General features: G+C 33.0%; 1 protein-coding gene across 3 annotated transcripts in view; it reads right to left on the reverse strand.

Moving 5' to 3' along the window:
* Nucleotides 1–27,962, reverse strand: part of ATRNL1 (attractin like 1) — a 1,148,868-nt gene that overhangs the window by 965,602 nt on the left and 155,304 nt on the right. For all 3 annotated transcript variants that reach the window (XM_001377496.5, XM_007478946.3, XM_056803697.1), the window contains exons 11-13: nucleotides 12,203–12,287; nucleotides 3,662–3,870; nucleotides 2,416–2,534 (exon numbers count right to left, since the gene is read on the reverse strand). In XM_001377496.5, the coding sequence (XP_001377533.4) occupies nucleotides 2,416–2,534; nucleotides 3,662–3,870; nucleotides 12,203–12,287 (413 nt within the window). The remainder of the gene's footprint in view (nucleotides 1–2,415; nucleotides 2,535–3,661; nucleotides 3,871–12,202; nucleotides 12,288–27,962) is intronic.

The following is a 27,962-nucleotide window of genomic DNA, read 5'->3' on the forward strand; positions in this document are numbered from 1 at the left end:
AGGACTCCCTCTCCCAGTGTATGCTGGAACCAGATGAAAGGACTTGAAAGTTAATTATTAAATTTTCATTGTGAAAACTTACATCTCAGAAATTGACAAAACACTATAAATCATGACTTAATTTACATTTTTGTTGATTGGCTTTAAGAAAGAATTGGAGAAAATATGAATAATGAAGATTAAGCTACAAAATGTTTCATATATACATCTTTGGGAGAAATAGTAGGTAAATATTTACTAGTACTCCTCTGCCTTCCCTCAAACCTCTTAGCTGAGAACTCTGCCTCATACTTCACTGAACAAATATTTGTTAAACATCGAGTTACCTCTTCTCCCTTCCTCCACATCTCATACCACTCTGATGATGTCAGTCAACAAGTAAACAAGCATTTATTAAGCATCCACTATGTGACATTCACTGTACTAAATGCTGGGGATACAAAGAAAACCAAGATAATCCCTGCTCTTAAGGAGCTCACAATCTAATGAGAGAAACAATGTGTAAATAAGTATATACAAATAAGTTATATTCAGAAGAAACTGTAAATAATCAACAGAAAAGTCTCTAGAATTAAAAATGATCAGAAAAAATTTTCCTATACAAGGAGGGATTTTAGCTAGGATTTGCTTCTCACTATTCCCTCTTCACCTCACATGAAGAGGTTAACTTTTCCTTTGCCAAGGCAAACTTTTCTATATGCCTACAAGATTCTATTCCATCCTGTCTTCTCCAGCAGATTACTACCTCTCCAACATTCTCATTCTTCCATATATCTTCTATCTTTATCTACTAGTAACTTCCCTACTACCTAAAACAAATTCATATCTCTTCTATCTTTAATAAACTCTCACTTGTTTCCTAAATCCCTGCTAGTTATCAACATAAATCTGTCCTCTCTTTTGTGGCTTAAATCCTAGTGAAAAATTAGTGTCTAATTCCTCTCCTTTCACTCTTTTCTAAACCTTCTACAATATGGTTTAAAACTTCATCATTCAAATGAAACTGCTTTTCCAGAGTTGTCAATGATCTCTTAATTGCCAAATCTAATAGTTTTTTTCTTAATTTCCATACTTCTTGACCTTTCTCCAGCCTTTGGCACTTTAGATCACTCCTCTCTTCTTTATACACGTTTCTTCCTAGGTTTTGATGATCTTGCTCTCTTCAGATTTTCCTCCGCCCAACCTGTCTGATCCCTCCTCTTCAGTCTACTTCCCTGGCTCTTCATCTAGTTCACACCCACTAATTATGAGTATCCTCCAGGACTCTCTTCTAGGCCACTTTCTCCTACCCTATTTTTCTTGATGATCTTATCAACTTCCAGGGATTCAACTATTATTTGTATTCAGATTATTCTCAATTCTCTTGATCTACCTTTGACCTCTCTCCTTACCACAAATCTCACATTTCTAAATGCCTATTGGATGTCTCAAATTTAATATCCATCAACATGTCCATAACTGAACTCATTAATCCTCTTCTCTTCCTAATTTCCCTATAATTCCTAAGGATATTACCATTTTCCAAGGTGCTCAGGGTTGCAATCCAGGTGTCAACCTCAACTTCTCTTTCACCTTTTAGATCCAATCTGTTGCTAAATCCTATAGAGTCTATCTTTGCAACACACACACACACACACACACACACACACACACAAAATGCTTTCCCTTCATGTTTCCTTTTCCTGAATTCTTTCAAAATTCAGCTCCAGTTCCACATTTCTACAAGAGGCCTTTTTTGGTCTCTTCCCCACCTTACTTCTCACACATACCACTTGCTAGTATCTTCCTTCTGAAATTTTCATTTTATTTTCATCTTTTAACACAATTGCATATATTATATACTCATTTTACATATTATCTGCACCTTCAACCTGTTTTTGCCTTTCTCTTTAACCCAAATGTTTAGCATAGTTCCTCACCCATAATAAATCTTTAATAAATACTTGTTGACTGGCAAGTTGGACAAAATACTTATAAAATAAACATGTAATATTTTCCTATTGGCTACTACCAAATAAAAACTCTTCTATGACTTTAGACTATAGTTTGAGAATGAAAGTCTACCTTAAATATTTAAATAAGTTTTTCATATATATGATTACTACATTTGAACAAAAATTGTGAGTGATCATAGAAAGTAGAAATTTTCCTAAATATTATTATGAAGATGAATATTATAGTAGATTTTAAAAGAGGAAAAGTAGTCAAAATCCTATGAAAATAAGGTCAGAAATTTCTGGAGTTTTTTTTTAATTTTCATTCATTGATCTTACATTCCACAAGGACGTGATATAGTACATATTTTCACATATCTTTGATATGTAATCTACTTTTTTTTTTGCACTGCTAAGTGTTGAGCTCATAAAAATAAAACCACAACATTGACTATATATCCCTGTACTCATAAATACTAACCATACTGCAATTACTGTTGGCTGAAATGCACTTTTTGTCATCACACCATTGGCACCCATTTGTATTAGCAGTACAGCTGGCACAATCTGCATATCTATAACATCTGTCATCAGTGGCAGCTGTAATACAAATAGGAGACAAAGCAAAATTTCAGATGAAAATAACCATACTTTTGAAATCACACATTTTTAACATTTGCTTAGGATGTAAGCAGACACTTACCATGTATATAACATTAGTCTAAAATATAAGGTGTAAAGTATGAAATCAAGCATGTAGCTTAATTTTATTTAGACAGTTTGGAATAGTCAGTATATGAAGAACTCTTTTTGAAGGTCTCCTCTATTTAAAGGAAAATATCTTGATTCCTAATATAATTATATAGCTATCAAATATTTTTGTTTTATTTTAGTATTTATTCCTGAATTTCAAATTATGAGTCATTAATTTTCTGAGTTCTAGGCTTAAATTGGAAAGTGTGCCATTATACAAGAAAATCAAAATTAAATTTCAACTTTTCAAAATAAATATCCTTGTTGATGTCAGCTTTAAAGGAAATATTCTGAAGTGGTCACATTAAGATAATACATTGTGTTATAAATATCCACACATATGTATATTTCATACATCAAAGCTCATTAAGCTGTCTTAACTATTCCACCTTTATTCCTTCATCAAAGACTAAAGATTGGTTAAAATTGATTTTTTTACCTATCATTAGGGTAAAAAACACATTTCTAATAGCTTTTTATTGGATCATATATTTAATAAGATAATGGTAATTTTTTAAACTTTGTTTTCAAAAGAAAGCATAGCATTAAACATGTAATTGTTTCTACAATAAATTCATGTTATCTTACTTATAATAAGCCTTCAACTCTTTTATTAATTTGATTAACACCCTATTCCATACCTAACTTCCCATCCCATCAAATAATTCTTAGAAGTATAGAAAGAACGCACATTTTAAAGCATTTAAAGTTGTATAGCAAAATACATATTTACATATAAAATGGAATGAGTGTTATAGTAAAAATGGATAATTCAAGTACTTTTATTGTTTAAAAATTTGCTATAAGGGCAAGTAATGAAGAATTCTAAATTCAGAACTATTAAAAGTTATTTTATTAGATTTTATGATCATATCATATGTCTTCTACTACTGGAAATGAAGAAGATTCATGAAAAGATTTCAGAGTTACAGGTAGGAATCAGGAAATTGGACTCAGAGATAGAATTTCCTTACCAGCTTTGGGGAAGCATTTTGCTCTCAGAATATTATTATGATGTCCAGCTTCCCAGGATTCACAGTGATTCTTGTTCCAAAGACATTTTATCCCTGGACCAGCATTTTTACAGAGTTCCTCATCTCTGAAAGCCATGCAATTTGGAGGTTTATACACTAAGATGTCATTAAGAAGGACACTAGAAAATCCCCCAAATATATACATGGACCTATGAGGAAAAAAGAAAAAGAAATATTGGGGGAAATAGTATTTTTAAAAACTTATCTAGATTACCATATCTATATATTTCTTTGCACAACTCTCAAACCATCAGAATTTCCATTTTATTCTTTTATAATTTAAAATGTTATAGACACTCCAAGAGGTTTGCTATAATATAAGAAGTCAATGAAACTCTAAAACATTAAAGATCATTACTGGCATAAAAGAAAAAATAATAAAAACAACACAAGAAACACTTCTTTGACAAAAAATGAATACATCATTTTCTTCAGTTATTTTGGAGAATTTTTGGAAATATTTTTGTCAGCTTGATGACTAGAAAGAAAACTCTGCCCTTTCTATTTTTTAGAGAGGTATTTCTAAGCAGATGCTAAAAGAAAAGAAATAGAACAATAGTTAAGTGAAAACTGTTTTCCCTTATCACATGCCCCTCCTCTCTTTAACAAAGTAACCAAAATTTAAACCACTTAAACTATTCAAACTTATCTTCAATTCACAATGTCATTCTACAGTTAGGAATTTCTGCAAAACCTACACAGTAATCCAGTTAGGTCGTATTATAAAAGCCATAAAAAAGCTTACATGTCTTCAAAATATTATTTTTTCTAATAAAAAGAATTTTTAAATGGGATTAGTAAAAGTGCAGATTTTTCTTCATAGATACTAGCTCCTTATTAGCACTTGAATTAAATGCATGTGAGGACTATACAATATGACTTCCCTAACTTCCTTATCTTTAATCTCACATTATTCACTTCCATATGTTCTGTGTTCTCACTAAACAACTGCTAAATGTCATCTGCCTACATTAACACTAAATGTTGCATTACCTCCTACCTTCATGTATTTGCATAAACTAATCCTCAAAACTTGAAAGATTTTCAATTAATATTCACCTCACATAATCCTTAATCTTCCCTTCAAGAATCAATTTAGGAGTCACCTTCTCAAAGAAGCCTTTCTTCAACTTTTCTTCATCCTCTGTTCCTAGCCCAATTCCTGTTGATTTACTTCTCTGTGAAGCTGTTAGAATTCTCAAATCTCCTAGAGGACAGGGCTTTTTTCCTTTCTGTATCCTACCACAAGATCTATTATAATGCCTTTCAAACAATAAGCACTTAATAAATATGTGTTAAATTGAGCTTTTACAGGTAATCAAAGCCCTCATTTCCCCACATAAGATCTTGAGAGGCTGTTCTGTCTCATTCTCAGTATCATGAAAAGAATGCAACTGCAAGGAAAGCCAGTGTCACTGGATCATCAAATATGGGATGGGAAATAAGGCTAAGTTATGATGGCCTTTAAAAGTCAAAGAAAGGATTATATATATTTCTTGAGGTAATAGGGAGTCACTGGTTTTGTTTTCTTTTTTTAATATTCCAACAAAATGTTCCCTCTGCTTTAAGGAAAACAACTTTAATAATTATGTGGAAGATGAACTGGACTGAGAAGATATCTGAGGCATAGATATCAGGAAGGAGGCAAGTGAAGTCGTCGAGGCATGAGGAAATAAGGACCTGAACTGAGGTGTTGGCAGTGTCAGAGAAAAAAAAGGCTCATATAGAAGAGCTGTTGCAAAAGCAGACCGATGACACTTGGCAACAGATTGAAGATGAGGAGGGGAATAAAGAAAGTGAGAATTTGAAAATGACATTTAGGTAGTAAGCTTGGGTGACTATGAGATTAGTGGTACTTTTGACAGTAATAAGGGAAGTTTGAAGAGAGTTTGGGGGAAAAAGAGAACAAGTTGTTTTGAACATGTTAAATTTCATAAGTTTCCGAAATCCAATAAGGAGCTAATGATGTATGACAAGAAGTCAGAAGAGAAGTTAGGACTAAATAAATAGATCTGAGAAGCACTTGCATAAAAATGATCATTGAATCCATTGGAGCTGATGAGATCATCAAGTTGGTTGTTGTCCTTTGTACTGGCAGAGGCCCAAAATGACATCACTATGCTGCGGTCAATGTACAGCATGTCAGACTATGGCTGATCTGACCAATATGAGCTTTACCACAGGTTAGACACAAATTAGCAGAAAACTTCTGAGACGGAGATGTCTCCAAATTTGAAGATCTCAATTTTCTTTTAAACTACTACAATACTGCTTTGTTCAAAGCTTCTTTTCTGTGAGCATTCCATGCAGGTTTGCTCTGTGCCAGCATCTTCCATATTTCACAAGTGACACCGGCATTCTTCAGAGAGACCTTTAGAGGGTCCTTGTATCACTTCTTCAGATCTCCATTTGAGTGCTGGCCTTCTGTGAGTTCTCCACAAAATAGTTTGTTAAGTAAATGTGTGTTTTGTATTTGAATAAGGTGGCTAGCCCACTAGTTTGCTCTCTGTAATAGATTTTGAATGACATGCAGCTCAGCTCAAGAGAGGACCTCACTGTCCAGTATCTTATCTTGCCAGGTGATCTGCAGACTCTTCCTAAGACAATTCAAATGGAAATGGCTCAATTCCTGGTATGGTGCTAATAAGTCTGTCTGGGTTTCACCTGCATATAACAATGAGATCAGCACAATGGCTCTATAGACTTTCAGTTTGGTAGGCAGCCTAATCAATACCTCTTCTCTCCCCAGAAGCCTCCTTACTTTCCTCCGGAGCCTCCCAAACACTGAGTTAGAAAGTTCTATCACTGTATAAACCAACATTGCTGGAAAGAATACTACCAGGGTAAATTAACTACAGCATTAAAATTTTCATTTGCTATAAATGATGGCTCCATGTATGGCTAGTAGCGAACTGCTGAATATATACCTCTGTATACAGATGGAGAAGGAGGAGGACCTAGGGCAGAGACTGGGGAAAATATATAATTAGCATATATGAACTGGATGATTATCTAGCAAAGGCCACTGAGGACTATTCAGACAGGAAAGAGGAGAACCAGGAGAGAGCACTGTAACCAAAACCTAGAAAGAAGATATTATCAAGGAGAAAAGAATAATCTAAAGTGCCAAAGGCTATTAAAAGGTCAAATATTTTGAGGAATAAGATTTGGAAACTTAGAGATTATTGCTAATTTTTTTTTGGGGGGGGGAGTAGTTTCATGTGAATGATGAGATCTTAAGCCAAATTTCAGACACTTAGGAAAGTGAAAGAAAGGAAGTGGAAGCACCAACAACCAAGGCGGTTAGGTGTAAAAGAAAGTTAAAAACAATAATAGAAATCAAGGATAGATGAATGATGGGACACTTTGTGTATTGGAAGACATGAGTGGTTTTTAGGCATCAAAGAAGAAATCCATAAAGAAAGGAGAGATCAAAGATACATGGAATGGTAAGGATATTAACAGGGATAATCTGCTGGAGAAGACAGGATGGAACAGGATCACACTTGCACTTGGAGGATGTTTTTTCTTAGCAATGGGAATGACTTCCTCTTCATATAACAGAATAATACAGGAGAAGATAATGGAAGAAAACATCTGAATGAAATGGAAGAAGAAAGAGATCTTGGGGAATAACCCAACTTAATCAATGAAGCATAAGTCACTCTCAACTGAGAGAGTGAAAATAAGGAGAGATTTGAGGAGAGCTAAAAAGAAGTACAGAGTAAGTTTTAGTAAGTGGGATAGTGAATTAATTCAAGAGGAATAAAAGTATTACCATGTAATAGTGAGGGCCCAGTTAAGAATATGTGACATAAATTCATAGTAGACCTATTCAGGACAGTTTTGTGATTTGCTCCAACTTCATTCAGGAACATAGGAGTAAGAATAAAGGTTGCGGGTGGTAGGCATAAAACAAGGTTGGGGTTTAGAAAGCAAAAGGCAGTTATAGGATAAAGTGGTAAGGGACTCAAATTAGATATAGTTGGTTCACTAAGGGATGAAGACAGAAGAGAAGAGACTATGGCCAGTACAGTGATGATAGCTTAGAATCTGAAGTCATAGTGAGGATGGCTGACGAGGTTATGGGAAAATAAAATGATAAAATATTATGATCAGATAAAGAAATATCAGAATTCATTAATGTCAAAGAGCAACATTTAACAGTGATTATAAGATCAAGTATGTGTCCAGCTCTGTGTTCAGCTGAAGTGGGATGGAGATGTAGGTCACAGGAAATTAGTAAACTTGAGGAACTGGGTAGTCCCGTGTTTAAGGGTATATCAGTATATATGTTGAAATCCACTAGTTATTAAAGTAACTGAAGAGAAGAAAAAGTATGTGAGCCAGGCACTGAACTCTTTGACAAAGAAAATGTCCTAGAGTTCAAGAAATTAAAGTGACTATAATGTAAACTGGATGGTAAATATATTTTGAATGAACCTAAGTAGAAGAGGCTACTAAATGAAAAGAGTAGAAGATCATGGATATGTTAACAGAGATTAAAAAGTACCCCAACTTTTACATCAAGACCAACAAGTTGGGAGTATGAATGAAAATACAACTGTTTTGGCAAGAGTGGCCAGGGTAGCTCTTATTAGGAGAATGCCTAGTCACAGTGAGTGCAATAAGATGGAAGGATTAAGAAAGGAAAAGGTTTAAGATGAAAGCAAATTGTTACTTATAGAGCAGGAATCCATTTCAGTGAACATATTTTAGGAAGTTTAAGGAATGTTTATTCATCTTCCAAGCTATCAGAGAGAATGGAGTTTTGTTTTGTCTTTTAATTGAAGAAAGGCTTCAAATATTAAAACAAAGAAAAAAATGTGAAGGAGCAAAGAATAATCCTGATTTGTGTCAAGAGAATGTGACATGGGGGAGAAGGGAAGGAAAAAGGATCACTTACCATGTTAGTAAACTAGAAAGAGACTAAAGACTATGAAAAGAGGAAAATTATATATTCTCCAAGAAATGATTCTGTAAATATACAAGAGCTATCAGGTAAGGGATCATCTCAAAAGGCTTAGAATAGTGACATTTGGAGACTCCTTTCTGAGGGGTACTGAAGCAGTTATTCATCACTGATAACGAATGTGGAACCATCTTGCTTTCTGAAACATATAATCAAGTCCAGTTCAGGTCTTGATTAGATTACTGTACTGTCTTCTTAACTGCTTAACTCAAGCCTCTTTACTACTCCATTCCATCATACATCCTGCTACCAAAAAAAACTTTTCTTAAATACAGATCTGATCATATGATCCTCCCCTCACCTCATGCAATCAACTCTACTGGTTACCTACTACTTCCAGGAAAAACTATGAATTGGTCTGTTTAGTATTTTAAAATACTACACAGCATATCTTTGTAGCCTCATTAACCATTACTTTCCCTTCTGCATACCATCTCAATCCAGTCAAATTGATCTCTCTCTTCCTCAAACATATACTCCATCTCCCATCTATGCCTTTGCACTGGCATCCCATACTCCTTTCCCACTACATCACAGAGTCTCTCTCTTCCATTAAGAGGCAGCTAAGACATCATCTTCCTTATGAAGCCTTCCCTGATCTACTCAAGTGCTAAATGTAACTACTTTACATTTAAATACTTTTTTACATATTTGCATTAATTTAATTTTTATTTATGTTGTATTTTTATATGTCTTTATCTCCCTTAAAATGAAAACTGAATGCAAATGGGATTATTCAGTTCATTGTACTTTTATACTCAACACTAGCACAAAGTAAATACTTAATAAAAATATGTTAACTAGTTTCTATCTTAGAATCTCTCTATATTTTCTTAATGTTTGATCAATAATTTTTTAAGATGCAGGGACAGAGTTTAATAATTCAAAAAAGAGAAATTAAGATTTTAGGAAGAAGATCACAAGATTGGCACATAGTCATGATTAAAAATGAGTCTTCAATTTCGTAAGAATCTGGAACTTTGTGCCAAAAGCATAGAAGCTAATATTTTAGTTGCTTAATAATTTAATACTTCAAAATGTGGATAGTTGCTGCTATTTGAGATGAGATTTTGTTCAAGAAAGCTAACTGGGGTGAAAATGTGGAATTTGAGGAGAATATTTTATCTAGGGATTTTAGACCAAGTAGAAGAAAGCCAATCTGATATAAATCTGATACTTAAGAAGAATAAATTTCACAAGGTTGAAAAATGAGAAGAGATTATTTAATGACATACAATTCTATAGAAGTCAATACAAGAAAAATTGGAAATTCTCTATAGTGAAATTCCAAAGGCAGAAGGAAAAAATAATTATAGTGAGGAATGAAAACAATAATATCAGATGAACTAAAGGTGGTTAAAGTTTGTTGTCTTCTCTATCTGTGAGTGTTTTGGTTTTTTATTATATTAGGGGGAAAAAAAGAAGGTTCCTGCTCAGGTGGATGTGATAATGACAACCAGCAAGAGAGAGAAAAGAGAACTGCTCAGTTCTTACATTGAACTTTGAACTGGAATGTACATAATAAAAAAGGGTAATAGAGAGTTCATACCAAAGAGAAGGAAAGACATAATAAAAGAGGCCAAGCTATCCTCAATAAATTCAAATTTCCAGGTATTATGAAATAGGGTATTGAAAGAATTGCAAAGCATTACTACTGACCCACTAAATGTTGGAATTTAAGAAATATTTCAAAGTAGAAAACAAAAGAATAGAGTTTATAAAATGTGGCATCTCCAAAACAGTGGATTTAGCTTCAATTCTTGATACAATTCTAGAACCTATATTAAAGGAATTAAAGGAATGGATATTGAGCAGTTTTAAAATGATTGAATGATCCGTAAGATCCAGAATGGCTCCCCTAAGAACAGATCATGGCAGATTAACCTGATTTTTGACAGTCACTAAACTGGTATATTTGAAAAATACTATAAAGGACCTAGTTTTAGCAAAAATGTTTGCAAAATGTCTCAATATTACTTTTTTGGAAAAGATAGATATGGGCTAAAAAGTAGCACAGGGATATCTGAAACTGTTAGAATGAGTAAAAAAAAGATGATATTAATAAATTGATATAAAAATTGAATGAGGTCTTTATTGGGGATCCAAAAAAATCTGTGCTTGGGATATCAACTAACATTTTTTCAATGACTTGGATAAAAACATGGAAAGCATGCATATTAAATTCACAAATGATGTAAAGGTAAGAATATAGGGAGCATTTTGAATGACATAATCAGTATTCCCCAAAATTACAATAGCCTAGAAAACTGAATCTACCTTCTAAATCTAGTAAGCTGCAGCTAATGAATCATTTATCTCAAAAATAACTGGTGGGAGTGTATGATTTCACATATTTACAGCTAGAAAGGACCTGTGAGGTCATTTAATCCAAACCCCATCATTTTACAGGAGAAGTAAGGTCCCAATAATTATTTGCCCAAACTCAAAGAGATATTTAGCAGAGAAAGGATTGGAATTCATGTCTTTTGACTTCAACTGCAGGAATCTTAATCAGTGCAGTAGGCATCAAGCTCCTGTAGTGTCTGGCATTTTGTTATGCACACTTTAAGAATTTAATAGACGTTGGCAGTCCTGGATTGAATTGTAGGACAGTAAAAAAGTAAAGTTCTCTTTATCTAAGGATATTTTTACCTCCACTTAGAGCTTTGCTCATAAAGTATACCCCAATTTTCTTTGATGAAACAGTCTATTTTTGTAGAATGCCTTGTCTTGTCCTTTTCTATGTCCTGATCACATTTTACTTTGCCTCACACTCACCTCTATACATATTCTTTTTTCTATTCTCATTAGACTGTAAGTACATTGGATTAATATTATGTATGTTTCATCTTTGCACATTGTAGGCAATTACATATTTGTTGAATTGAATTTCCAAAAATCAATGTTATTATTAAATATAATTTTATGCACCTAAATAGCTGGCTATATTAAAAAACAAATATGCTCATTTCAAAGAAGTCAGAATTTTAGAAAGTGATAAAATATTATGCCTTGAAGACTCTTCTACATCATGTAGTTTATTTTACAAATGAAGAAACTATGGGCCATGGAATTAAGTTAATTTCCCATGATGACCTAACCAATCAGAAACAGGGCTAGGACTATAAAGCAAATCTCTTGACTAAAAATCAAAGCTTTAGGTCAGATTGTGTCAAAAGACGTCTGTTTCTTAAAATCCATCTTTTAGAGAAATCACTCCAGATCTTTTTCCTTGGGGCAAAATATTCATCAGAATTTACTCTAGCCATAATTATGAAGTAGGTAAAACCCACCTATACCATCTTCTACTTATCTCCTATTGAATTCCTACTTCTTAAGACATGTATCCCACTCTCCCTAACATGCTTAAACTAACACAGATATGTTCCATTTACACATTATTTCAAAATGTTTGTGTTTATATTATCAGAAATCGCTTGAAAGGCATCACACTGAATATGTGCAGATAATCATTTGTACTTCAAAAATTTGTAAATATGCTCATTTACCCATTAACGACGACTGCTGAGTGCCCGAATCTGTTGACATCTCTATGAAGATTGGGTTTGGGTAAAATTTTCCATTCATCACAAGCTAAAAAAAAACAAACAAAAACCACATGTTCCTGAATAAATGGCAAAGCTATGCTACAAAATATTTAATGAGAAAACAAAATCAAATTTAAAATTACACTAATTTACAAAGATGAAGCAATGAGTTGTGAAATGACTAATTTATCTCAACTACTGAATATTTATGACTTTTTTCTCTGAATTATCTTTTTACAATTAAAATACTAAGAAGTGAATAATTGAATAGGATAAAAGTCAATCTATTTCACATATAAATGATATATTTAAAAGGGAATTCAATTTTTATATGATAAGTGTTTTGTATCTATAAACATATTGGGGAAATTCTTAACAATAAAAAAAAGAAAAATTTTAGACAAATATAAAAATTTTAATTATATATGTAATGTTTATAGGAAATTTGTTTTGGAAAAGTTACATTAAGATGAAAGCATTAAATCCTCTTCATAACACAAACACAAATTTTCATATCAATCAGAGAGATTGATAGTAGCTCTTCATACTTAGGAAAGAAAAATAGCTGATTTCAGATGTAGAGAATTTAGACTAAGAGGCAAGTAATAAACCATGTGTCCACTATGAAAATTCTGTGAGAAGTCAAATAGGTCTGAGAAATGTATGTTAGCTACTATGTATATCCTCAAAAATAGAACTGTGACTAATACTTGGGGTTTAAGTACAATATATTAAGTTTATAGATTTTTAAAAATCAGCAATTATTTGTGATATTTTCAGTAGAGTGTAATGTTATATATATTTAGATAATTTAAAAATATGTCTATGGGCAGAATTAGCATTTAAGAAAATCAACACAAGCTACATTTTAGGATTGATGTCACCTTCAAAGAGAGCATTATTATATAGCTGTCAAAAAGAACTAACTCAAAATATGCTTATTTTAGTGAATTATTAATTTCCTTACTTAAATGGACATAATAGTAGTAAAACAAACACTACATATGCCCCCCCGCAGACCTAGAATTTAATCAAAATTCAAAGTCCTCATATTAGAGTGTTTGACCAAGAGAAACATAAAAGTTTATAAAATTATCCATTGGGAGGACCCTCAGGATTCAGTGAGTTTATTATAACTAGAATTATTAAAGCCCAAACTGTATGGATAATGAATTGTAAGGGCCATTGAAGAAGGGATTCCTATTCAAATATGGCTTGGATTAGATGAGTTCTGAAGTCTCTTGTAAATCTGTGATTCTATTATTTTGGAATTCTAAATTTCATACTATTGGGAAAAAATTTTAAATTTAAGGATCATCCTATTTGACTCTATATTCAATTATAAATACTTCCTTATTGCTGTAATAATGCTAAATAAAAATAACTCAAATTTACATGATGCTTTTCAATTTCTTATAAAAGTATTGTGAGGTAAGTAGTGCACACATTATTGCCCCATTTAAAAGCCAATAAAACAGCGACATAAAAGTTGAGACTTGTCTATTGCCACATATTTAGTAAGAATCAAAGCTAAAAGTTATGGTTTTTTTCTGACTCTGGGACATTATATATTCCACCCTACAGTGTTGACACTGTATTACCTTTCCATATTAACTTTAGGGCATAATTTTTCTGTAATATCTATTATGTTTTGGAAAGGACTCTGTGGAAAAAACAAGTGGCCTGAGATTATTTTTCCTAGAGATGACAAAGTTGAAGGGTCACTTACTAATCTTTAATATGGAAGGATTAGTTATTCATATTAAGAATGGGTAAAAGAAATGAATGTAAACAATAGCATAAAGATTTTAAATGAGAAGTAGAAATGAATGTTATCCACAACAACTTTAAGGGAGAGGAGAAAAATGGAGATAAAGTGAAAAATATTGGTAAGACACAGGAAAGAACTTCTTATATTAGCCCAAGGTAGCTAAGAAACTTATAAAATATCCTTCAAGGATCTTTTAAAATGAATGATTATGACATATAAAAAAACTTAGTGGTCCAGCCTGATATTATGCCTTTTCAGCCTTTTGGCTTTGTGACTCTAATCTTCACAAGCAACGTTTTGCTTTTGACATATGAAAGAAAAGTACTACTAATATTAACAAAAGAACTAATGTTCAACTACAGTAGGAAAATTACAATACAAATGTCAAATTTAAATTTACATGGGCTTATTTAGGAAAGCAACAGTTATGTACCTCAATCTGACTAATAAAAAAAATCAGTTTAATCTATGAGTAAAACTTATCACATCCCTCTCTCAAAAATTTCTTTTAACTAAACTGAAAGATTATAAAAAGTAGCCCAATCATTTTATTGAACAATTTGGGTCGAAGCACAAAAGTCTATAAAATTGTCCATATCCTTTTATTCAGCAATACTTCTATAAGCTTTATATTCCAAAGAAATCAAAGGAAAAGCAAAAGGTCATATAATGTACAAACACAGCTTTTTGTGGTAGTAAAGAATTGAGAATTGAAGGGATGTCCATCATCTTGGGAATTGCTGAATAAATTATGGTATATGATTGTGATAGAATACTACTGAGATTTAAACAAAATGATGAAGGGGATGGTTTTAGAAAAACTTCAGAAGACTTATATGAACTACTGCAAAGGGAAGTAATCAGAACGGTAATACTGAACATAATAATAGCCATATTTTAACAATTAACAGTGAAAAACCTAACTGCTCCAATTAATACAATGATCCACAACAATTTCATAGAAATCACAATGAAAAATGCTATTGCAACCAGTGAGAGAACTAATAGACTGTAAATGCATATTGAGGCATATTTTTTCTTTATTTTGTTGCTATTTTTGTACCATGGCTAATATGGAAATGTGTTAATATAACTTCATATGTGTAACAATTATTCCTTGCCTTCTCACAGTGTTTGGGGGAAGAAAAGGAAACAATTTGGAGCTGAAATATATATGTCCAAATTTTAAATAAAGGATTATGAAAAATGTTTTTATATATTTAAATTTTATATATTTTCTCTTATCTTTTAAAAGTTGATAATTATTTTCACATATAAAATTATCTTTTTCAAAGGCAAGAGTTACCTTAGAAGGAAACCAACAAAAACATTATTAAAAAGCTAGCTTTAAGATAAGAAACATATGTAGGCTACAGACCCAATAATTCCACACTTGCTGACATTATTTTTCAATTTGGCAAGTCTTTTCAACAGAGTAAGGAATGAAGAGTATATGAGGTGTAAAGACGGAAAGCATTTCAAATATCCTTTGTTCTTATCTCTTCTTGCTTCCTCGGTAACTACTGAAAAGTGCTGTACAAGAATTTTTGTAATTATTGATGAGCTTTCAATTACTGATCAATACTCTGTATAATAAAGATTCATTTCCTGTGAGATGTGGGGATGACTAAATGATGAAAATGTTCAATGTTAAATTGAATATACATTGTTTCTCTTGTGATCTACTTCCTTTCATACATTATGGAAAGTCTGAATTATTAATTAGGCTTATTTTAATGTTATTATTATATTCTGTGCTTAGAAGAAAATGCATTTCCTGAACATGGGTATTACAACAAATTGCTCATTTAGTAATATTCTGAGAATTAAGAAAATAATAATATATACAAATAGAAAAGCTACATAGAAAAGGTTATTTTTCTGAAAACATAGATGAAAAATTTGTATTATGTGTTGACAAAATATTATGAGAGTAACCAATAATAAAAAACATGAAAAAATTTTTTTGTTTTCTTGTTGTTGTTTAGTCATTTCAGTCATGTCTGAATCTTCATGACATAATTTGGGGTTTTCTTGACAAAGATACTAGAGTAATTTGCTATTAACTTCTCCAGCTCATTTTACAGATGAGGAAACTGAAGCAAGCAGGGTTCAGTGACTTGTCCAACTAATAAATGTCTGAGGTCACGTTTGAATTCAGATATTCTTTACTCCATGCTCAGCATGCTAGTCACTGAATCACCTAGTGAAGCCAATTAAAATACGCAGGATATTAAAACATGAACTATATCTATAGAATGAGGAAATAAATGAATAGAAAGAATTATTTATCAAGGATGTGTATGTTTTGCAAAAACAGACAAATTTGTGAATGTTTTTGAAATGCCCAAATGTGAGGTTTTGAGCTGAGTTAAACATGATTTTTAAAAATTTTTCTTTCAAATCTTAATCACATGTATCTTATACAAAATGTGGTAAACATTAAGACTTTTTTTAAAAATCAATTTTCAGACTTCAGGAACAAAAGAATCTCCAAAACCAATATTTCAGGCATAATAAGAGAGCTTTGAAATTCAATTTTTATAAAAATAAAAAAGTATTATTATTGTTAACAAGTAGATTCTTACATAGTGAAACCACATCTTATTTAAAATCTTACAGCAGTTTACATATCCTTCTCCCATACTTCTTTTACTCTTGGAAAGTTAGAAATGATATCATCACTAGACACCACCATGCCTGATTTTTCTATTAGGTCAATAATACCATGTGTATTCAAACTAGGATAAAACAAAACATTTTGAATATGACTTCGAAGAGACCTGATACCTCTGTAATTTTTCATGCAGAAAGAAGAATGAAATTACTTTTTAAAAAATGGCAATAAGCCATTACTTGTTTTGATGAGTCAAACTGTCAACTTCCATTTCTGTTCATACTATATTTTGAAGGGTGTATTATTAATTCATCTGTACATCTTAAAACAGATTTCTATATACATAATTTTCATCCTCTAACAGATGTATCCTGTTAATTATCAAGTTTACCTATCTTTCTTTTCCTAATCTCTTTTCTACTTTGTATCACTATAGCTTTATATGATTGCTCCTAATTTAGGAGTGCATCCTCTTGAGCAACTTGTTCCTATATGGCACTTTTGCTGAGCTCCTGGTTGTCAATGATTACTCATCCCTTGAATTACTTCACGTTTGCTATTTATATAATCTGTAATTCATCTATATATCTGCTGCCCTGCCCACCCTAAGAAAATTAAGGGTTCTTGAGGAAGGGGACTGTTTTCATTTCTTTTTGTTCCTGACACTGGGCAGACACTTTGCAAATATCTACTGAATTAAATTGTATTTCACTTCTTAGAGCCTGTTTCCTCCTCCTGAGGTAAGAGGGCCCAAATTCATCTTAAGTTTCCTTTCAGATTAGAAATTTTATATATATTCTATGATTACCGGTTGATAGGTGGCATAACAAAGACTGAGGATCTATTAGAATTTTTCAAGATGTGTTATAAAATTTAAATATTATCAGGCCACAAGTAACAAAGGGAAAATATGTACTTAGTTATAAATAAAACTCTTTTCAGTGTCCAGAAGCCTTGTTATTTCTAGAGTACTGTAAATTAAGCAAATCACACTCCATTAAAGTTTTACATGAGAATAATAAACATTTTCCAGTTACTTCATATAGGAACAATTTCATTAGCTAATAGAAAAAAATTCTTCCTCTCAACAACTTATTCAGATCTTTTTGAAAACGCATGAAATAAATTTTAACTCCAAGTATAGCACCTACAACAGAGCCCACAAACCCCAAATAGTATTAACATGGCAAAAATATCTCAGCAAAAATAGGTTTGACAACTGAACCCATTACTACATTAAGCTATTATGAATTTTTATTTCTAATACTACAGAGATAAACAGCTAATTGCTATTACAACCCATTCTAGACCTACATTTATGACTTAAGTATTCAAGAACACATAAAATTTAATCCATTGCAGCTGCTGCTTTGCATTCTCTTTGGAATAGCATACTAAAATACATTTGTAATTGTAAATTGTTGTTTAGTTATAGACCATATATTTTAACGTTTTTTTAGATTTGTAAAAACATGTATTATATGAAAACTTGGAATTTATTCAAGTATATAAATTTATTGGAAATAAAAATACATTAAAAAATACTACCAATCCCAATCCCCAAAATTCCCAGTCAAATCATAATAGGAACTAAGGTGAGCCAAAAATCAGATTAAAGGAGATAAGGAAAATAGATAATGGTTTTCTTATTTAAATATCATGTGGAACAGGGTGATTAATTCTATTTTTAACATTTATAATGTCCACTAAAGTCCAAATCCAATGTCTTAGCATGATATGGAGGTGGTTCTGGGATCTGGAAGGCAATATTAGTAAATCATAAGTTCTACAAGTCCTAAAAAGCTGGAAAACCTCCAGATCTCTGGACCTACAATGAACTATGCCTGTGTCTTTCACCTTGAAATCTGCTTAGTCAAACTGAGAGAGGCTCATCACCCGAAAGGCGGTCACTGAATAACTGGATTTTGTTTTCACCTATAATAGCCCCACCAAGTCCATTTACTAAAACCTAGAGAGTCTACAATGTATTTAGGCAATGGGAGTAAACAAAACAAATAAATCACAGATCTTGAAAGTATCAAAATCATAATAATATGAACAAGATTTATGCTCAGGACATAGTAAGAAATTATTAAATCTAATTAAACTAAAAGTTTGAAACCTTTTTGTTTTAATTTTCATGTGATTGCCATAAAACCTTACAGGGCCAGCCCTTCCTTCAAATGTTCCCTTTTCTGCCAAGGACACCACATTCTTCAATAATCCAGTTCCTAAATTCATTATAGATTTTTCCCTCTACTGCATCTTTTCCCCTGTTTAATCAATATCCAACAGCCTACAGGATCTATTCTATAGTATCACTAATTTCCATTCCCTCTTCACCATTCACATGGCCACTACCTTAGTTTGGACCTTAATCACCTCTTTCCTGGACTGTTATAACAATCTTATTTCTATTCTTCTCCCTTCCAAAACATACCCCATCACAGATACTAGCCTACTCTTCCTAAGGCATAATCAATGTGCATTTATTAAGCACCGACTGAATAAATATATGAGGTAAATAGGGATGAGGAAATCTAGGATTATAAACCTAAGTGGTGAGCCATGAGGAGCAGAAGGATAACTGTGACCTCAAGCCACATACATAAGTTTGGAAGATAATGTGAGAAAGATAATGAATGTGGTTTTGGATAGCTTGAATTCAAGATGCCTACAGGAGATGCAGTCTGAAATATACCACATGTTGAAGATGTATTCCTGGAGTCTGAGGCAGTGAGGTTAGACTAGGTAGATATTTGGAATCATCTGCATAACTAAACACAGAGGAGATCATGGCTAAACAAGTGACAAAGTAGAGAACAGGAATGAGTCCAGGAGAAAAGCATGGGGAAAGTCTAAATTAAGGGCTATGATACAGATGATAAATGAGCAAAGAAACTGAGAAATACTCACAGTTGAAAAAAGAACCAAAAGGGAGATGGTTGTGAAAGCCCAGAGAGGAAAGGGTATCTAGAGGGATGATCATAGGAAGCAGTTGAGAATGAGGACTGAGAAAAGACCATTTCATTTGTCAATGAGGAAATAATTAGTAATTTTAGAGAAATCAATTTCAGTTGAATCATCAGGCTGAAAGCCAACATACAAAGATATTTTTAAAAAAAGAATATGAGCAGATGTATGTGTATAGAGTTAGTTTTTTCTTGAAGTTTTGTTGTGAAAAATATATAGGATAACAGTTTAATGGGATAGGCAGATCTAATGAGAGATTTTTTCAGAATGAAAGTGATTTGAATATGTAAGCAGTAGGGAAGGGATCCAAAAACTAAAAAGAAATTAAATATTAAGTAAATGGGAATTATTGGAAGGACCATCGGTTGGAAATGGTGGGAGGAGATGGGATGAGGGGTACAGAAAGAGGGATTGGTAAGGGCAAAAATAAGTATAAAGACTGTAAATAGAAGCAAACTTAATGAATATTAATATTATTTTCTTTGGAACACATTTTGTGCATCTCTACCTTTATCTTTTAGAATGAATCTTTGCATTGAACCAGATATTTTGGAATATGTTTATGGCAACACCCTGTTTTTACTGTCATCTTAAGTCCTAAGGGAAAATAGTTCAACTTTCAATAAATATTTTGGTTTAGAATTTTTTTTGAACACCAAGGTACTTCCACACTAAAACAACAGCATATGAATTTTCATCTATGTTTTCAAGTGAAATAAAGATTTTTAAAAAAAATTTCTACAACTCCTTGCTAAACATGCCCATTGCTTAAAGTGTGTAAAACCTTAGATGAAACTTAATGTCTTGGCGATGGAGGAATAAGAGTCTTAATAGTTACAGAACTACCAAAGAAATGAGTTCCATACTCAGCATGTAATGTTCTTTTTAACTCAAATTCTTCTATTGACTTTTCAGCAATCAACTGAGGCCATTCTCTCATACAGCAGCAGCATAAATGGAAATGTGTCTCTGGTAGTAGCAAAATTCCCTAAAGCTCTGCCTATGTAAGCCGAATTAGTTTCTCCTAAATCCCTGATACATAAGAGGGAACAGTTTTTACCTAAAAGAATGGGAAATTATCCCCAAGATTTAAAGAGTATCAGAGTAAAATGCTCAAACTATCTAGGTTTCTCACGTGTCAATGGCATAAAAAGGTCATGGCCTTTATATGTGATAGATATTGTACTGCCTGTGTATCAAAATACCCTTTTAACCAGATGCATTTAGGGGTGGGAATAATTGGGTAGTGTCTACATGATATAGTACCTTAACCTTGCTGAATATTTTTTATATTAAGTCTCAATAAACTTCCTTTTGTTTGTCAAATGGTCTCTGAGTATCTCATTTTATTCTAACCCCAAACCTAAAACACTGTATCTTTTTGTGTCAAGTCTGGTTTTCAAGAGTTTGGGAAAGAAAAAGAAACCTTTGAATTATTCAACCAAAAATAGATCATATGTTAGCTAGAATAACTAATTCAACTAACACCTAGCCACTATATAGACTAGGTATATTTGGAGCCTAACACTTTTATCAAGAACAAACTCAGAAAGAATTCTGATGAAATTTATATTTATTAAAGCAATAGAAAATGTATAACCAACTTTTTTCAATAATCAAATATTTCAAAGCCTCTGCTAAAGACAAAAGAGATCAGAATGATAGTGTCAGGGATCTGAAAACTATGGCACAACCAGATTTAAAAATATAAAAAACATTCTTAGATCCTGGGCAGTACAAAAATTGTGGATCAGATTTTGGCCTATGGCATATGGTATGCTGACCACTTTTGTATAGTGTCACAGGACTGTGGGATGCCATTGCCCTATCCAAAGCTTATGTGATAAGAGCAGTCTGCTAGTTTCTCTTCCCCATCTTTTTCCTCCACCATCCTCTGCCCCCAAACACTTCTGGAATATTTGAAGAAAAATAATCACAATGATTTTTGTGTAGTTATAAATTCCAAATGAATGACTAATAGTAAAAAGTAAAATAACCCAAATAAAAAGTCATTAAATAATACAGAGCATATATGAAAATCACCAAAAAAGTTATTTATATTAATAACACCATTATAACTTGTTTTATTATTAATTCCAAAAGAAAAATTTTATTAAGACAAAGCTTAAAAGATTATACAAAAATACTGAAAAAGTTTAATTAGTGGTATGAGACTATATTTTAATGAATTATATTATTCATTTTATGATAGGTATTAAGAAGAATTTTTTATTCTATCAGGATCTCCTGAAAATTGTATGTGACCATAGATGTGTCCATATAGACATACACACACATTCATATGTAAGGTTGGCATCAGTAAGACAGAATTAATTATAAAGTATCTACTAGTAAGAGTTTACAATATTATTTACACAGAATCAAATAACTTCAGAGTTGAAGGTGACCTTATGAATCATGATTTTTCTTTGTTTCACAGAGGAGATAAATAAGATTCAGATGTGAAATATATGACCAAGACCATTCATTGATTTAGAGTAAAAAGTATTACCACATTGTAAATTATAAAAGGTTAAGGATTATGACAATAATTTATTGTAAACATTTTAGGAAAATAACAAATTTGAAGAACAAATTATTGAGTAAGTTATTCTTTTGAATAATTTATTTTAAGGTCATCTTAAAGAGTTACCTCTGCTTCCTTTCTTTAGTCTCTTAATTCTCTACAGTCTAGCTTCTGATCTCATCATTCCACCAAAATTTCTCTCTCCAAAGATACAAACAATCTCTTAACTGCCAAATCTAACAGCCTTCTCTCAGTACTCATCTTTCTTGCCCTTTCTGAAACTTTGGGTCTCATCAACTAATCTCTTTTTTAATAAGTTAGTAACACTATTCTCTTGATTTTCCTCCTACCTACCTGACTGCTCCTTTTCAGACTCCTTTACTGAATATTTATCCAGTTCATACCAGCTAATGATGGGTATCTCCCAGAGTTCTGTCCTGACCCATCTCTATCATTGCTCTATATTATTTCCCTTGGTAATCACACCACCTCCTATGGATTCAATCATTATCTCTATGCTGATGATTCTCAAATGTACTTATTCATCCCAAACTGCTCTGCTGACCTAAAACTCTCATATATCCAATTGCCTATTCCATATCTTAAAGTCAATATACCATAGACATCTTAAACTCATCATGTGCAACCTTGACCTCATTAGATTTCTCCCCATACTCTCCCTTCTTCCAGACTTTCCCATTACAACCACAAGGACAACTCATAAGCACTCCCTCTTCCTCTTTCTCTCTCTCTCCCTCTCCCTCTCCCTCCATATGGCCTGTGGTACAAACCCTCATAACATCATTTCTGAACTATTGCAATAGTCTACTAGTCAGCCTTCTTGCCACAAATTTGCTCATTCCAGTTCATCCACTCAGCCATCAAAATGATCTTCCTAAAGTACAGATCTCTCTCTCTCTCTCTCTCTCTCTCTCTCTCTCTCTCTCTCTCTCTCTCTCTCTCTCTCTCTCTCACACACACACACACACACACACACACACACACACACACACACACACAGCACTCAGTTAATCCTAGGGGTTCCCTCCATGGTCAACTGTGAAATCTTCTGTTTAGTGATCAAAGTCCTTTTTTAATCTGCCCACTTATTTTTCTAGTCTTCTTGAACTACCATTACCACCACAACACCAACACCAATATACTCTGCAATCAAGTGACAATGTCTTCACTGGAGTCCATCCAAAAATAAACTCTACTTCCCAACTCAAGGCATTTTCACTTAGATGTTTCTTATGCATGGAATCTTCTCTTTCCTCATCTCTAATTCTTGGCTCCTCTAGATTCCTTCAAGTCACAGGTAAAAAATTAACTTCTCTTAGAAAGTTTTCCCAATACCTTAATTCTAGTCTCTAATTTATGCTGTTTATATCTTGTTAGTACATATTTATTGACATTGTATTTCACATTAGACAATGAGCTCCTCATAGGCAGGGATTGTCTTTTACCTTTTTAACACAGTACATAGCACATAGCTCAATAAATAGTAGTTGATTTAGAATCTAATTAAAACCTACTTTTCCATCTATGTTACACATTATTTCTTTCTATAACCCATCAAAAAATGTTGAGTTTGTTGGGGTTTTTTTGCTTTTCCCCACAAATGACATTTTATAAGGGCAAGTGCTATTTCACTTTTTCCTTTGTATTCTTAGAATTTATCAGAGTGCCTGACATAGGCATTAAATAAATGTTTAATAATTGAAAATAATATACTCCCTCACAAGCCAAAAAAAGTCAGGACCATATTATGCCAAGCATTTGAAAAACAATTCCATTACTACACAAAATGTTTGGAAAAATAGGTAAAGAAGAGTTCTTGCCAAATTCCCTCTGTGTAACAAATATTATTCTGATATTTAAACTATAGAGAATAACAAGAGAGAAAGAAGCCTAATGATAAAATTTCCCTAATGAATATTGAGGCAAAAAATTTAAAAATGAGATTACTATATGTAAATGCCAAAACTGTAAGGATACTTTTAGTGTTTTGACTTAAATTCGAAGTAAGTGGTCGCCATGGGAAATTCCCAAATATGAAAATACCCAAGTCAGCTGGGGATTATGGAGATTTTAATTAATAAAGAGAGAAGGAATTAAGGGAAGGAGAGAGAGAGAGAGAGAGAGAGAGAGAGAGAGAGAGAGAGAGAGAGAGAGAGAGAGAGAGAGAGAGAGAGAGAGAGAGAGAATTAATTTAAACTTAAACTGCTCTGGTTCAGGCTGAGCCAAGCAGTAGTTAAAGTCCTAGGCCAAAGTGGACTCCCTGAGCCTAAGGGAGAGCGAGTCAGTCTTATTACTCACCACAAGACCGTCTCCAAGCAAGCTCCAGTCCTCTACTGAATCTCCTGAACTGAGTTCAGGTTTTTTTCCTCAATTCAACTGACCTCCTTTTAAAGAGAATTTTCTCTTATGTCACCTCCCCTAAATTTTCACGTCTACCAATCACAGTAGACACTTTTTTCCAGGACTGCCCATTCTTAGTTTTCACCACTCTTTAGTTCACACCTTCTCTGGTTAGATTATATCTTCTGAGTACTTCACACCTCTTTGTTTAGCTTGCCTTTTGTAAGTTACTTGACCTTATTAGGTACTAATTTAACCTTTATAGGTACTTAACACCTTTTTGTATTAGATCTAAAAATGGACCTAGCTTAATATTCTAGCTTTACTATAAGGTATGAGTTAGGGACTTTCATTGTTCAATCAGGATTTTATAACTTTATCTTCCCCTAAGGCACTGTCTGAGTAGGGTGGAGTAATTTTAAAAGTTCCAAATACATTCCTGATTTTTGTTAGACCAAGTATCTCCATTGTTACAATAAGGGAATCACTAAATCAAATCTTCTAAAATAGAGTCTGAGTAGTTTTTTAAGATTCACATATAATATATCACCATATTACATAACCAGGATGGGTTTATGCCAGAAATGGAGGACTGATTCAATATTAGAAAAACAAGAAGCATGGCTGACCAAAAGCAACAAAAAAAACAAAAACATTATTTCAATAGGAATGGGAAACCCTTTAGACAAAATACAAGCTCCATTTCTGTCAAAAGCACTATAAAGCATGGGAATAATTGGAGTTTTTCTTAAAATGTTAAGTAATAACTATCTAAAAACAAAAGCAAGCATTATCTGTAATGGGCATAAGCTAAAATATTTTCTGATAATAATAGGGGTGAAGTAAGGATTTATGTTATTTTTTAATATTATACTAGCAATTCCAACTAGAGCAATAAGAAAAAGAAAATAAAAGAATCAGAATAGGCAATACAAAAACAAAACTATCACTTCTAGAAGATAAGGCTTAGTGTACACTAGAGAGTTAACTAGAAAAGACATGAAAATAATTAACAACTTCAGTTAAGTTGCAGAATATAATATTGTTGTTGTTATTAAGTCATTCAGTCATAGCCAACTCTTCATAGCCCTGTGGACCATACTGTCCATGGGATTTCCTTGGAAAAGATATTGAATTCGTTTTCAATTTGCTTCTCTTGAGAATATAAAATAAACCTAAACAAGTCCTCAGTATTTCTGTATACTGAAATGCAACAGGACAAGATAGAAAAATAAATCCATTTAAAATAATTACAGATAGTCTAAAATACTTGGAAGTCTATCTGCCAAGACATACACAGAAATTATATGAACATAATTACAAAACATTCAAAGAAATAAAGACAGATCTAAATACCTAGAGAAATATTAACTGTTCATGGATAAGCTAACACAATGAAACAAATGAAAATACTGCCTAAATTAATTTATTCAGTACTCCACTAATCAAACTATCAAAGAATTGCTTTATAGAACTAGAAAATATAAAAAAAAATTTGTCTAGAGGAACAAAAGGTCAAAAATATAAAGAAAATCAATTAAAAATGCAAATGGAGTCCAGAAGCACTAGACCTTAAACTGTGCTAGAAATGCAATCATCAAAACAATTTGGTACTGGATAAAAAATAGAGTGGTTAATCAATGGAGCAGAAGCAAATGAGCACAGGAGTCTAGTGTTTGATAGACGCAAACAAGTTATTGGGGCAAAGCCTCCACTCTTTGACAAAAATTGTTGGGAAAAGTGGAAAGTAATCTGACAGAAACTAGGTATTGACCAATTCTCATACCCTATAGCAGTGATGGCAAACCTTTGGCATGAGTGCCAAAGATGGCACACAGAGTGCTCTCTGTGGGCATGTGGTAGTCCTCTCCCATATCCACCACCCTCAGAGTTTGTTACCAGAAAGGCAGAGGGGACTTGGTGGAGCTATTCCCCATCTCCTCTCTATTGTGTCAGATGACTTTTTTCCCATCCCCTGCCCCTCTGCCCACCAGCCCAATGGGAAAACACAGGGGTAAGGTGGGTGGCTCACAGGTGGCAGAGCAATGGAGTGCTCTGGCCATTCCTCTCAACCTCCACACTTGCTGAGAACATTCCTCCCTTCACCCACCCCTCCGCCCAGCAATCCAGTGGGAGCACTTTTTCCCTCCCTTGTGTGGGGTAAGGGATGGGGGCACACTCAGCGAGGGTAGGGACATAGCATGTGGTCTCTGGTGGGGGGGCCAGCACAGCACTTGGCCTGATCGGTGGAGTGGGGATGGGGCCTGGCACTGCATCTCTAAAAGGTTCATCATCACTGCCCTATCACAAGAGAAGCTCAAAGTGAGTACATGATTTAAAAGTAAAGGGTGACATCATAAGGAAATCAATGAATCATTGAAGAAATTATCTATCAAAGCTGTGGATAGGGAAACAGTTTATGATCAAGTGAGATATCTCACAGGAGATAATATGGATAAATATGATTAGAAAGGCAGAAAAGTGGGAAAATGTTTGCAACAAGTTTCTCTGACAAAGACCTCATTTCTAAAACATATAGGAAACTGAGCCAGATTTATAAAAATAAAAAGTATTCTCCAACTGTATATGGTCAAAAGATATAATTTTGCTGTTTTCAGTAGAAGAAATAGTCACATTAAAAATTACTATAAAGACATTTAAATTAAAGCAACCCTGAGATCTCATACCCAGATGAAAGAAAATTATGGTGACAAATGTAGGAGAGGACATAGGAAAATAGGCACAAGAATGCATTATTAGTAATAGAACTAAATCTAACCATTCTGGAAAGCAATTTGGAACTACACCCCAAAAGCTAGTAAACTACATACCACTACTAGACCTCTACTCCAAAGGGATCAAGCTAAGATGAAAAGGACCCACATGTACAAACATTGATAGCAGCCATTTATATACTTGGAAAGTGAAGGGATTGCAGTCTACTGGATAATGGCTAAGTGAGGTATGACATAAATGTGAGGAAATACCATTGCGCTATATAGGAAACTATAAAAGTGATGGTTTCAGGAAAATATTTAGGAACATCTATATGAACGGATGCACAATAAAGTAAGCAGAACCAGGAGAGGAATTAACACAATAATAGCAATACTGTAAAGAAATCAGCTGTGAAAGACTTAGTAACTTTGATCAACAGAGTATCCTACTTTAATTCAAAATGATTTATGATGAAAAGTATTGCCCACCTATGGAAAGAGAAGTAATAGACTTGGAGTGCAGATTGAAATATTTTTTTTCTTTCTTGTTTTTTTTTTGGGGGGGGGCATGATTAATGAAGAAATTTGTTTTGCATGGCATCATATTTGTACTGGACTTTGTATTTCTGATTTTATAAATGGATAGAGGAGGGGTTAGGAGTGGGAGAATTTGAAAATAAAAAAAAAATAAAACTGAATTATAGAAAAAAGGGGAAAAAGAGAGAATGTACTCCTTCCTCACCTTACCTTCTTAG

Source organism: Monodelphis domestica, chromosome 1 (genome assembly GCF_027887165.1).
Source record: "Monodelphis domestica isolate mMonDom1 chromosome 1, mMonDom1.pri, whole genome shotgun sequence".
In the NCBI taxonomy this organism is placed as follows: domain Eukaryota; kingdom Metazoa; phylum Chordata; class Mammalia; order Didelphimorphia; family Didelphidae; genus Monodelphis; species Monodelphis domestica.